At 29.6% G+C, this 15,094-nt stretch overlaps 1 protein-coding gene across 1 annotated transcript; it reads right to left on the reverse strand.

The window, feature by feature from the left end:
- Positions 1 to 3,419: 3,419 nt before the first annotated feature.
- LOC125875538 (uncharacterized) lies at positions 3,420 to 10,008 on the reverse strand. Its single transcript, XM_049556523.1, has 5 exons — positions 9,428 to 10,008; positions 8,426 to 8,462; positions 8,002 to 8,238; positions 7,862 to 7,909; positions 3,420 to 4,079 (listed from the first exon to the last, which is right to left on the reverse strand). Exons 1-5 carry the CDS (start codon positions 9,724 to 9,726, stop codon positions 3,813 to 3,815), a joined length of 888 nt encoding a protein of 295 aa, XP_049412480.1. The 5' UTR covers positions 9,727 to 10,008; the 3' UTR covers positions 3,420 to 3,812.
- Between the last annotated feature and the right edge of the window lie 5,086 nt (positions 10,009 to 15,094).

The following is a 15,094-nucleotide window of genomic DNA, read 5'->3' on the forward strand; positions in this document are numbered from 1 at the left end:
ACCAATTTTTATGATTTTTTTTTATTTATGTTCTTCAATTGCAATTTTTTATTTTTAAAAAATAGACGTGTGTCTATTAATTTTCGTAAAAAAATTAAACATTCGCGAACGAAAGTAAAATTTTTCAAACAATAATATTATTTTTTGAGGTTTCTCTGTATTTTTGCATGAAAGTAAATTGACGAAAGTTCTTTGATTTTATTTCTTAAACATTCAATTAAATTAAATAACACTATTTATTTATTATTTCTTATCATCTAGGCTATCTAAATTTAACGCAAATATCACTTTTTATTTTTAATATAAATCAATACGAATAAAAAAACTCATCTTCAATATGAGTAAAAAAAACTCTTGTTCATTGCTAATAACACTACTAAAAAATGTTAAAACTCGACTGACTTTAATTTATTAGATTGTCGGTGATTTTTAAGAAAGAAAACAAACACAATTTCGTCGGTTATTTTCCACATAAAAATACATAAAACTCTTAAAAATAAATTATTACTTTTTAAAATGAATTAGTTTTTGTTAATTTTTATTTTTTTTAACTAAAATTAACTGACACATGTCAATTTAAAATAAGAAGTTGCAATTGAAGAATATATATAAAAATAAAGAAATCATAAAAATAGTATTTCATGTTAAAATGGTACATAAAAAAGGAGTTTAAGGATTAAAATAGAACAAGGCAAGTTAGAGGGGTTGTATATGTGTTTGGCCAAAAATTAATGATTAAACTATATATCAATCCATGTACATGTCCTAGTTAAAGAGATTAATTATTTCTATTACATCCCTTGTAGGAGAATGTTATACTTTATTTTTCATATTTCTCTTTTTTCTTAAAAAATAATTAATTATCAGAGTTTTTTTACCTTCATTTATATTAAGGTTTTTGTAGTCTTCAAACGATTATTATTAAAGATAAAATGGAAAAAAATAATTAATTAATTAGCGGGTTTTTTTTAACCTTTGTTTAGATTGAGGCGTTTGTAGTCTTCGACCAATTATTATTAAAGACAAAATGACAAAATGACAAAAAATAGCTCATATTATCTTGAACTTCTAAAATGACAAATAGTCTGAGATAAATTTTTTTTTAAAAAAAAGAATCAGGACAAATAATTTTGAAACGGAGGGAGTATATCCCATTGTAATTTTCATCCACTAGTAATTTGATTCCCAATTTCTCTCTCTATACTTTTGTTTTGTGTACAAAATCATGAGTCCAAGAATATTTATTTATTTTCAAAATGTTTTAGACTTTGTATTACCAATGATATTATTGTATACAATTTTCACAATTTTAAAGAACTCAAATTCATTTGTTATTAAACTTATAAACATATATATAGATATGTTGTTTTGTCTATCCAATTAATAATCAAAGTTGAGACACATAAAAATAAATTACCTAACTTTTCCACCACTAAAAGAATATGATACAAATGGAAAGGACCTTATAATTAGCTTCCATTTTTGTTATAAAATGTCAAGGAATGTTATAAGAATATTACCCATACATTTCTAAAGAAATACTCCTACTATAGTATAGTATTACGTTTTTTTGAACTTTGGTGTTGAATAAATATAATATTGAATGGCTGTCCATGTGAAATCTTTGATGGAAATTATCTTTCTTCTATCTCACATTAGCTGCAATTATAAAGTTATTAATTGACAAATATATAATTGTATGCTTCTCTTGACATTGATATCGTGAAATGAGGATAATTTAAATTATACGATGAATAGAACATAAAACACATAAAATCAACATTTTAAAGCCCGACTCAATCCAAAGTCTTAAGTTCTTTCTTTCGATCGAAGTCAAGACAATACTTTTTATTATAAGATACATATTGGTTTCTAGATCTCGTGGTTAGTTAAATTTTTCTAGCTAGGACTAATAAAATTAAATTACCCTCACTAAATTCATTCGATGAAATTAGTTTCGATATATAAAAATTTCTTATGATTTAAATATACGCATCGATACAGATCCATAAGCTAGAAAAAGGATAGTGACACCTCAAGTAAACAAATTTTGTAATATGATGTGGTAAAAATTAAACAACAATTCATGTATAACTTTGGTGAGAGTCCAATATTACAAACCAAGTAAATATTTAAATAAAAATGCACAAATCATATAAGTTATAGTATTCTTCATTATATTTTTTTAAAAAAGTTTCACAACATTACATATACCACTAGGAGACAATATTGATCTGTCATAAGATTTACAGACAACAAAAGAATATATTCTTGGCATAATATATTCTTCAGTATAAGAACCAAAAATAAAAACAAAAAAAAAGTCTACAAATGTTCTACAAAGAAGTATTCATAAGAATATAAGAATTAAAATAAGAAAGAGTATTAAGAACTAGTTTTATTATTTATTTATTTTTCTCTATGTCCAATGGGACCTAAATAACCTACCATGTGCAAGAAGGAAACAAACAAATCCCACTCAATCTGGAGCATACAATTTTTTTATTTATGAAAATATTATATAGTAATATTAAGATATTAATTTAATTAAGTTCCACGTATTGACTACATATAATTTTTTTTTACATCATCAGGTTAACTTAACTTACAATATATAACTTTTCATAACATCATAACAAAACTGCATGCTATAACAAGTTAAATTACCTCTGTAAATATATTGCATACAAGTTTCGACAGTGAGGATTGATAGAGACTCAATTAATTTGAATCATTCACATCACAATAATAGTAGCATGAAAACCATAAGTCGAGGGATCGGCCATAACAAAAGGCTATTAGAACTTTCACATCCCTCTCTCTATAGATAAAGAGAGATAAGGTCCGTCCTACCCGTTTCTCATTGTTAATCTAAGTTCACCTAGCCCCTCGCCCTAGAATTCTTATGAAGACCCTAGTATTGCATATGATAATAACGCCAAAATGATGGCGTAAAAATTATTTACAGTATTGATTTATATAACTTAAATCCATAAAATATTTGGATGGAATTCTTTATGGAAGCACTAATGTTAGCAATATTTTATCATACACATAAACTAAAGATTTCAGTTTCACACAGGCAGATGCATGTACTAACACAGAATTTCAAGGAGAAGATTCATATGTACAATGAATCTGCAGCCTGTAATTGGAGAATTAATAGTGAAATATAACACACATAAAAAAAAATAAAAAAATCGACGATACAACTTACGAGATAAAGGATTCAAGAACTTAACACAGAGTTTAAGAAAGGTAGGTATAATTTTGTGGTTTAACTAAAGATATGTAGAATATACCAAAATGTCATTTAATCATTGTAGGCTTCCATGTGAAAAGTTGAATTAACTACTTGCCAAAAAAGGAAAGATGCATTCTTTTTGAAACAGACTAAAAAGGACAGTAAGTCAAATAGATTGAAGCGGAGCGAGTAGATTATACACAGCAAATAAATTTGCATCTCTATTGCCAAGAAAGTTTGATCTCTACATAAAACACTGAGAATCCTAATTGTACAGAGAATTGAATACGAAGTTCTAACCATAATTTTTTTCTGGGATAATACACACTGTTACATTTAACAGACAAGTCAACTATGTTCTTGTCCAACGCATAAACTAATCATGTTCAATCTATAATGAACTGGCCAAATCTTACCTGTGTCACATTGCTCTGCAGCTCGATCTTTGAGTTGGTAACATCGGTGTCAGAACAGACAGTTTCTTGAATCAGTTATGTTGCTGCAATAAACGCTGACCTTTGGTTTCTTGGTGCTGTGCAGCATTTCTTAGCAAACTAGCTAGAGCAAATCATTTTTGTCTCTTTCCAAATCTTAAGCATCTGTTGTGTTTGGATTCAGTTATACTCGGGGCTTGAGAAAGCCGTCCTTTGTTTCGTTTAGAAAACGAGTGTTTCTCCATTGCATTAACGAATTTGCGCATGTGCTTGATGTACTCAGGAAATGTCTCTAAATTACAATGTCCTCCACCTTCAACCCATAACGGATCATATTTCTCTTTGGCAAGTTCCCACAAACGCTTACCATGTGAAAAATCAACAACTTCATCTGATGTACCCTGCAAATGAAATTGGGAACTTGAGTGCAGGATATTAACGAGCTAATCCCTTATCGGAACTTCTACAGCTAGGTTAAGCGGAAAAAACAAACAAATAGAGCGATGAACTAAACTATCATAGTATTCAAGAAATTCATTAAGTATTGACTACTACACAGAGTTCAGAATTTTTGCATTCTAGATGGAGCATAAAGGTTTAATTAAGCACACAAGAACAAAATATAATGACACTTCAGAGGGTGATATCAATGACTTTTTGAGCACAGAAGCGTCATAATCAACTTCACTACACATCAATGCCTAGTGGTATTGTACAATAAGTCACGATAGTAGATAGTGATCAATTGATCTGCAGAAATGCATCACTGTATATCGAACAAGTAAATCTGATTTCACTTGTGTAGGACAAACTTCCCTGTAACAATTTCAAAAATGCTACAAGGATGATCAAGTAAGCAGGCAGCATTTTTTGAGAAATTCAGGTAGGATCGTCCAGTGACACATCTCATTCTGTTCTGTATCCTCCAAGAACCCATCAAGCATTCAGTTAAACTATCACTATTGCTTTTCATTGATATTCCTTTCCCAAGCATTAGTATCCTTCTGCACTATAGCTTCTAAGGTTCATTTAAAAGTTCCCTCATTTGACAGTTCATGAATATGGACTGAGTTAACTGTTTAATTTTCTTAGTCTCATGATTTCCCACCAAACGGAACTTAAAATTGTCATTTGTGCATATGACAATGCACAAATGTGCAGACACGAGATTTCTCAAAAAATATAGGGAAATGAGAAATTTTCCAGCTAAAGAGAAGAATAACTTGTTTACATTCTCATCTTGGATTAGTCCCTCTCCTCTTTCCCACATTAGTAGAGTATTATTTTGTAATCACATAGTTGCTTATTCTTCTATGTTTACAACTATTTGTTGCTTCATTTGTTTTCTATCTTGCTATTTTGCTGTCATATTTTTCTTGCGATTCTACCTCAAAACTTTTCTTCTACCTCACAAAGGTAGGAGTAAGGTTTGCATACATCCTATCCTCCCTAGACTCCACTTGTGGGATTACACTGGGTAATGTTGTTTTTGTACATTGTTTTCTTGGACAAACCAAGGCCTGTTCTGTCATTTACTGAGGAAGAATTTCCGGCTTGGTTTACCTTGTCCTCTATATTTCTTAATATGCCATATCTTGCAACATAAAATTCAAATATACTAAATTTTACTTTGACAATATCAAAGTCACCTTATGTGACGTGTTGACAACAGAGCAGAGATGTCCGTATCTCATTTTTCAAATGAAAATTCGACTAGTATTTTTACTGAGTGCTCACAGTGTGTCATGTCAGGTCATGGATACTCTGGCCTTTCAGAGTATCTGTAGTAAACAATTTCAACGACACAAGGCATTCTGAGTGCACGAGGACCAAGGAAATTAAAGACATATTTTTGGCAATATGCATAGTGAAATACTCTTTTTCTAAGCAGGTTCTTCAGTGTGCTCCATAAACTTTTACGTAGTTTCCAATATTAGAATAATAACATCAACCATTTTAGGATTCTACTTAGCGCTACGGAGAGAAGAAAAGTATAAAAGATACTCGTGATTAGAAGCATAGAGTTGTAATAGTTGTCCAGAATTTTGAATAAAAGGATTATGAAATCATGTAAGGTAGTGTAGCTGAGAGATATGTTCATTCATTTATCTGCAAACCTCTAAAAGCTTGATAGTTGAGAGATTTGAAAAACGACATCCAAATAATTATCTTAATATGCAATCCTTGCCTCTTTATATAAAAAAAGGTTGCTTGAAAGAAAGGACCAGTAATGAACAAAGAAGTTGGTTTTGAAGTGAATTAGATGCAATATGTGGATAATTTTCCTTGTAAACTCATAGTCTATAAGGGTCTTCTTAGAATAAATTCTTTCAAGGAGACAATAACTATTCTTGTAGATAGCGAGCTCGCTAATCATGTAAAGAGGAAGGAAGTTTAAAATGGTCCACTATTGGACATTGACAGAAAAGATCATCATAAGTATTGTTGACATGTTCAGTACAAATCACCCATAGTTTGGGAATTGCTGCGGACCAATGCTATAAGCTTCCAGAATCCAATGGAACCTTCAGTTGTTGAGTGACATAAATGCTACACAAACACTTGGATGCACCTCCAGTTTTGGTTGAAACTGTTAGCACTTCGTTTCACGCATGTCTACTATTTTACACGATGAACTTGATTCTAAAGATCAAGACAATAACTAATAAGCGTGTACACTAACCTCCCCGGATCCCACTTGTGGGATTACACTAGGTATGTTGTTGTTTGTTTTGAACCAAAGAAAACTAGAAAAGTACTGGTCGCCAGAAAATCATTTTTCTTTTCTTTTTACCAACTTTAGTCTGATTAGTAACAATTATAAGGACCAAAAAAAATTCTTTAAGACTTCTATCTTGATAAGATTTACTAGTATATAATCAAAACCAAAGCAACAAGGCAGGTGGTTGACAAGCTTTTGTACAAGATTTTGGCATCATTTTGAAAGAAAAGAATAACTAGAAGTGATATGTCTGCAACTCCAAGTTAGCTGGAGTATGCAATGGATTCTCATAATCCATTTAAGTTAGCTGGAGTATGCAATGGATTCTCATAATTCATTTCACTCTATCTGGACCTGTTTTATTCCAATACTCAATACTTTGGAGTTCTCTAGCACTAGAATTTCTCTACATTTTCCACTGACACACAAATCTCTAGACTAAACGACTCCTACAATACTGAGCCTAATGAAATAGCATCCTGACTTAGCCTTAAAGCCAACTAGTCAATGTCGCCTATTGTGTCATTTTTTCTAGACTTGTATGTATTTTGAGAGGTCTCGGGTTCGAGTCCCCTAGGGTACAGAGTCGCCTTTGTTAGGGAGCGCTTTACCACCCAATGTGGGACTTCCCGGCACGAATCTGGATTTAGTCGGGCTCCAATGTGGGTACCGGACACCGGGTAGGAAACCAAAAAAAAAAAAAGAGACTGTAGGCCACTTTGACACCATTTCCTTCCATGCGATGTTACGTATACCATTTCCTATTTAAATACCGTCAATCACCGTGTTTTTGCATCTAACAGAAGAGTGCATTGGGAGGTCTACACAAAACATTACCGAACCATATCAAATAACTTCATCTCATATCATCCTCTATCAAAAATACTTGCACCTTTTGTCGGTGTCATCATTTTTCATCTAGTCTAATCTTGTAAGATTGTATATCCATCTTAATTTCTGGATCCCTGCAATACTTATCTTGTGGATCTTAGAGGCTCACATTTACTACAATATGAAAATGGTGGTCTTATATCCGTTTACGAAACGTGCCTTTTATTTTGGTATGTATCCTCCAATCACATAACAATCATGTAACACTCCATTTCACCAACTTAATATAGTTTTATGCGTTACAACTTACATCTTCCTAGTCCTCTATCATACCATTCTCTTAGAAGTTGGATTGGTGGTAAAACATATCTAATGAAGAAAATTTGAAGAATGAAGAACATAAAGAAGCATAGTTTTTGTGAATAATAGATAGAAGTTTAAAGAACAAAAAGGGCAGCCTGCTGCACTAAACACCCCCTATGCGTGGGGTTTGGGGAAGGGCTGGACCACAACAGTCTATTGAATGCAACCTTACGTTACATTTCTGCAAGAGGCTGTTTCAACAGTAGAAAAAATGTATGTGAAAGTATCTAGAGGGAAGAAGAAACTAAAGAAATAGATGTTTCTTACATGGATCACTAAAACTGGGCAGCTGACTTTTTGTATTTTGTCTATATTCTGCAAAATGAAAGAGATTTGTCAACATGGTGCTTTGTCACAATGAATCAAGCAGAAGAATTAGACGAAAAAAAGAAAAGAAAAATACTTACTTTGAAAATGTCAAACCAGAATGTCATCTTGACAGGATATAGAACTCGTATTCCTGAAAGTATAGCGCTATGAAGAACAATGGCTCTTAACCTCTGTAAGCGAGATGCCAAGTGTAGTGTCGGCCCACTGCCAACAGATTGTCCATATAGAATGATATCCTCCTGCTTAATGCTGTATTCGCTCTTCAAACAATTATAGACAGCTTCTATGTCGTGGTACGTGTTGAACTCAGATGGCTGATAGAAGTAAACAGACATCAATATTTGGAGACAAAACTCAGAAGGCAAGAGGAGAGAAGCAGAAGAAAATGAACACAAGTGCACGATGATATGGTTTTATTGACGTCATCGTGCTGACGAGATAGATCAATGACATGATGCCCATTGCTGTTAGAAATGGAAGTTAGCATGATAATTTGCTTACCTTACCTGACGATCCACCATATCCCGTGTAATCATAGCTGCAATCCAGCACACAAACATGACATCAGTGCCAAACGGAAAGGAGATTATAGCAAAATAACAGAACTTTCAAGAATTATAATTGCACGATGTTACAGTGTTAATGCGACTACAAAATCCATGCAAGTTTAGGAAAGACATGTTAACGAGTCCAGAAACCAAGAAAATACAGAGAGTTCATACACAGAATTAGAACAAGAACATATTGGGCAGAAGCAATATACCACAAATCAAAGTAAAGATCAAAACTTTGGAACAACCATGGACAATGCTCTCAAAAACAAGCAACCCCATGAAATCAATTATCCTATAAACACCCCCACAACCCCAAAACAGAAGGGAAAGAAAAAAAAAGAATATTATCAATAAAAAGGAACATATCACATAATATTAGGCAGAAGCATTATACAAGAAAACAAAGTAAAGATCAAAACTTTATAACAACCATTAGCAATACAATCAAAAACAAGCAACCCCATGAAATTAATTATCCTAAAAACACCTCCAAACCATAAAAGAAAACACCCCAAAACAGAAAGGGAAAGAAAAAAACAGAAGAAGAATATTATCAATAAAAGGGAACATACCACATAATATTAGGCACGAGCAATATACAAGAAAACAAAATAAAGATCAAAACTTTATAACAACCATTAGCAATACAATCATAAACAAGAAAAACCCATGAAATCAAATATTCTAAAAACACCCTCAAACCAAAAAAAGAAACACCCCATAAGCCCAAACAAAAAAGAAAGAGGAATTATCTATAAGCTCAACAAACAGGTTAACAAGAACATATTAGGCAGAAGCAATCTACAAGAAAACAAGCAAAGATCAAACTTTATAACAACCATTAGCAATACTATCAAAAACAAGAAACCCCATGAAATCATTTTTAAAAAAAAACACCCCAAAAACCCAAAACAAAAAAGATGGATAAAAAGGAGAGCCAAAAACATACCACATAATATTAACACGAAGATGAGCTCTAAGCTCAACGAAAAGGTCAATCATTTGTCCCAAATCAGCAGCATTTCCATGTGAGTAAAGAAGTGTAAATCTCCCAGATGGATGTTTCCAAAAAGTAGCTACAATTTTATTACCACCTTTTGTATCTAACAAATGAACATTTACATTCTTATCAGCTGTTATTCCACTAAAACAAACCCTTCCATCTTCATCTTTAAATACTTCATATGTTGGTGGCTCTGGTGGAAAAAATGCAAATTTTGCAGCTACACCTGCTGTTACATTCCCCATTATCAAAAAAACCCACAAACCAAAATTTTTCTAATAAAGATTTAGGCCATCAAATTGACAAAAAAAATAATCAAGAATTTCTGTTAGATTGATGAAAAAATGAGAGAAAAAAGGTTTTTTTTTTTTTTTTTTTTGAGATATTATTTTTTTTTGTGTTTTTTGGGTTTGTTGATAATGGTTTGAGAAAGATCCGATCTAAGCGGGATGTGGGTATTGGGGAAACAAAGCCCCAGAAAACAAGAATTAAAAGAAGCAAAAGAACTGGTGCATGTTGGTTTCTGCAAAAATGCCCACTCTTTTTTTTAATTTCTTTTTATTTTATGGTGCTATTTATATTTATTTATCTTCTCTCTCAATTTTTTTTTTTATTTGAGTTCTAAGAATTCGGATATGCGATATGAAATTGTGACTTAAAAAAATTTCTTTTGATTCTTATACTGTCTTACTAAATTAGCAAATCATAATTTATATGCTAAGATGTGCATTGATAAGTTGTATGTGTTTATGTTTTTTTATAAATAATATTTTGTAATTAAAAACTTTTAGATACACCTACTTTTATAAAGATTTACTTATCAAGAATATTAGTATCATCATATATTTTACACCGAGTGTCATTTATTTATTTTTCTCCTAAAATTTAAAACAATTTTCTATTATAAAATATAAATTTATGAGTCAAGTTTTACATTTATAAAAGGATTGAAATCACGTTTTTAAATTTCAAATTATGTATATTTTAGAAAATTTGAAACTTGACATTTGAAACTATGAATTCGATAAAATATCGCATATCTAAACGCTTATTAAATTTTATATATAATATACATAATTTTTTCATGTCGTCATTTAGGCACGTAGAGAAAAGCCTTGTTGAAATACGATATTTGAAGATAAGATATATTACTTGTTATATATATTATGGACAGATTATTTGATGTGTTGGGAATTATTTATAATGATGATATCATATATATATTAGTTAAGTGGTGAAAAAAAGTGATTTTTTTTAATTGTCTATCGAAAATAATAATAGCATCTCCATAACCATCTTTCGAACCCACTTATGGGACATATTCAATACTATATTATTGTTGTTGATGATGATAGTGATGGTGTATAAAAAATTAGTCGGTCTAAGAAAAATTATTATATTTTTTGTTTTAATTTTTTATTTTAATATGGTTTATGATTAAATAAATATTAATAATTTATTTTAGATTATATATATATGTGTGTGTGTTCAATCAAAATATCATTGTATAAATTGGGACCAAGAAGTATTATAATACACATATATAGTTTCTTAGATGATCTGTTATATGCTCACGATTTATTATTTTATTATTTCTATTTTTTTGGTGTGACTATTTTTAATTATTTATTTTATTATTACACATTTTTTAATTTTATTTGATTCATCAGTCATGGGCGCCCATTATCTATGACCAAGTGAAAAGACAATTTTGCCCTTGGATTGAGGTAGGAAGATAGAGGTTAGTTGTGGAATTGTCAAGTGTTAGATGAAGTTAATTATCATTATATAAAGCATGCAATATATATTACACAAATATTATTAGTATACAATAATTGGTAGTTGAAGATTATTAGTTTAGAAATGTCAATCATCATTAATTTATAATTAGAAGATGTACTTGAACTTTATTTAACTCATAGCTCCTATTTTAGATCATTAAAGTCAATGGATACAATACACCAACTTATAATTAGAAGAAAATAGCTTATGGCATGCATAAAATTTATTTTGATACATTGTATTATTGTCAATATAAATATAATATTTATTTTAATTATTTATCTTAATTTTTATCATATTACATTCTTGAATTTATTATTAGGTAAAAATGAAAATCACATCATATGTGATGACCAATTTAAAGTGATCGCGTCGTTATTTTTTGTCTTCTTTTCATTTTTATCTTTTGATAATTTTATTTTATCATTTAGTCTATCTTTCTATAGTAGATTTACCATGTATCTAATTTTCTTTTATAGGTTAGTTATTGATGTGTGACATTATGTAACTTCATATTTGATCATTGGCTCGAAACATTTCTTATACCTAAAAAAAATGATGTCATCTATCCAAATATTATATTCATCAAAACAATATCTCTTATTTCTAACTCAAGAAAAGCCAAATTGGGTGAGAAAATAAAAAGGCTCTCCAAAATCATAAAAATATAATACAATACGATATAATACAAGTATTACGTTAAAATAAATATCGAATATCGAGGGAGAAAAAAATGATGGAGGGCTAAGATTCGGTCAAAGGCTGCTATAGAAATCTAAATAACGAATTTGGTGTGTCAGAGAGACATTCTTTCTTTGTTTCTCAAACTTTGAATCTTCCTTTAATTTACTTACTATTAAAAGAAATATTATTTAATGATATATATTAATTATTGTTACTATTAAATTATAGTATAATATAAACGCATATTAATTTTTTTAATTTTAATTTATGCAATATTTTTTATTTTTCAAAATTAAATTCTAATTTTGATTGTACATTTAGACATAAACTTTGATCTTTCTGTGTGTTTAAAAGTATAAAAGCAAGAGATTTTGTACGATTCTTTATACTCCCTTATATTTACTTGTTCATGTTGAATTTTGTGTGCCTCTTAAAAAAAATAATTAATATAATTATTTATACAATACACATATTTTTTATATATATAATTTAAGTCTTTAAAAGTGATTTGAAGAATAAGTAATTAATGTTGAAAATAAATAAGAAAAAATATATCTTTTCTTAAAACGTTAAAAATGACAAGTGCAAATAAAAAATTATTTTTAAAATGTTGGAAATAAAAATGAACGGAGAAGTACATCATATATTTTGATGAGGCATCATCATTAAGAGATGGAGCAACTAGGTAAACAAAGAGTTTAATTAGTACTTAATTCCTTAAACAAATAATTACTAAAAAGGTAGTAATACAAAGTAAGCTTACTAAAGTAATTATGGTCAACTTGTCATTATGATTTATAGGACATAGTCATAAAGACTATTAAAGTCTAGAAGCATGTCATTATTATTATTAAAAATTAAAATGCAAATAGTATAGAGAAAGAAAATTAAAAAGACATTAGCATGAAGAGATTACGTATGAAAAATGATAAAGAAAATTATTATTGAATTTTCTTGGACCACAAAAGCTGTGAAGGGTTAACAACAATATGGTCCTCTTTCATTTAATTTATAAGAGAAAAAGATAAACTCGGATACAAATTGATGTTTCAAACTTTACTCTTTTCGTCTCAAATTATCTGTCGTGTTTTTAACATAATTATCTAAAATTATTTATTATTTTAAAAGTAATTTCAAGATAAAATTAAATATTTTGTTCTCATTTTACCCTTAATAGTGATTATATATATATATATATATACCCGTTATAAAGAAAAATAATAACTTTATCATGTATTATAAAATTATAAAAGAACAAATAAAATAATTCAAACTTAGTAAGAATCAGATGACAATTGGATTATGATCAGTAACTAGTTCATTTATCAACTCAATTCATTTTAGCACGCTCAAATTCAGTCCAAATCGTCCATTTGCTACCTCTAGTTATATTATTACATGATGAAAGTTGATGCAGTGATATATAATCTTCATGAATTGGGGGATAAGCTTGAATTGAAGATTACTATAGCATTGTCATGATCAATGACAAGATGGTGAAAACTTGGGTTGTGAGTAGTGATAGTTACCACTCAATCACTCTTTCCTTTTGATGCTATAACAATGGGGAACCATGAATTTGAAGAAATTCCTTTTGAAGAAGTTGCATCATGAAAGTTGAGAATATATAATCTTGGGGAAATTATTTAAGCTGCACTTTGCATGCCAAGAGTGATGGAAAATGTGAACATACTTTTTGACTGGTCCTATTTTTGAAAATATTTTCTTTTAATTCGAGAATCTATCGAACAGTTTTTCCATCTCGCGTAAGATAGGGATAAGATCTGCGTACACTCACACTCTCCATACCCCACTTATGGAAATATTCACAGTAAATATATTATCCTTATTGTACTTTTGATCGATTAGAGTATATGTCTAATAATCCAAGTACACAATATGATTTAACAAGTATATCTCAATCTCAAATCAAGTTCATGACACGTATTATTCATTCTTTGCGATGGACCTCACAAATTAACTATCCAAATCCACTCTTCCATGCCCTATATATTGTGCCCACAATTCCGTATAGAGAAAAAACTTATTAACACACATTTTTGTTTACTCCAAATCATAATAGTTGATTATGGTTAAGTAATAAATCAAGGTGATCAGAATATATAGTACTTGTTTTTTTCTTCTTCTGATTTATGTTAAATAATTTGATTCGACATGAATTATTTTAAGTTTAAGAAAGAAAATAATATTTTTAAAATTGTGGTCTAATATGAGATGATATTTGTCATGTGATTATTATAAGACAGTTAAAATCTATGACCTAATTAAACATGTTATAACATTTGCATCACTACAACATTGTCTTACTACATGAAATATGTTGATTGACACATATAAAGTTTTTATTGATTTCTACCTATCACAACTTTATATAATATATTGATATGTTATGATATATAATATAATCTATACAACATGAAGATATTATAGGAACCTCATGCTTAATTAATCAAACCTATCATTTTACTACAAGGTGGATGATCAATGGTAGTACTTTTTAGTATCATGCTTTGACATATTTTAACCTAACCTTTGTATGTGTGGGGTGGGGGTTTGTTGAGTTTAGTTGGCCTACATAATGAAGAAGCCATCATAAATGAGTGATTGTTATTTGTACATATTTCTTTTAGTATGTCATAAAAAAAGTGAGTATATAGTAGTAGTAGTACTAAACTAAAGTTGCAATTATTATATTTTCTTTCCTCAAAACTATAAAAAGAGGAAGCTTTAGTTTAAAGGAAAATACATTATTTAGTCAAAAAGGCCTCATTAGAATGCTTGGAATTTGGTGCACCAAGTGGATATTGAGCTTTTAAAGAGGTCTCTGTCTGTCTTCAAGTGTTTTTAATTTATGAAAAGAATTGAGTCAACAGAAGCATAATGTTTACAACTTTTGATTATTTATCTTAGTATACACTATATTCACTTTTAAAAAAAAAAAAGAAATCTAGGTAAAGGATCATCATTTTTTGACCTCCCTTTTTACTTTTGATTATAGTATTTAATTACTCACTAGTTACTTCCTCGTCTGTCCATTTTTACTTGTTTAGTATTAACTTGGCACATTCTTAAGAATGAGTAATAAATGTAATAATTTTTTACTATATGCCTTTTGTATATTCAATA

Source organism: Solanum stenotomum, chromosome 9, assembly GCF_019186545.1.
Source record: "Solanum stenotomum isolate F172 chromosome 9, ASM1918654v1, whole genome shotgun sequence".
Lineage (NCBI taxonomy): Eukaryota > Viridiplantae > Streptophyta > Magnoliopsida > Solanales > Solanaceae > Solanum > Solanum stenotomum.

What these genes read in the sequence shown, in the direction of transcription:
- LOC125875538 (XM_049556523.1), bottom strand. Translation starts at nt 9,726, where the DNA reads ATGGGGAATGTAACAGCAGGTGTAGCTGCAAAATTTGCATTTTTTCCA. An exon ending in ATGGTGGATCGTCAGGTAAG is followed by an intron (nt 8,239 to 8,425) that starts GTAAGCAAATTA and finishes TACTTCTATCAG; the next exon opens with CCATCTGAGTTCAACACGTA. An exon ending in TCTGGTTTGACATTTTCAAA is followed by an intron (nt 7,910 to 8,001) that starts GTAAGTATTTTT and finishes TTCATTTTGCAG; the next exon opens with AATATAGACAAAATACAAAA.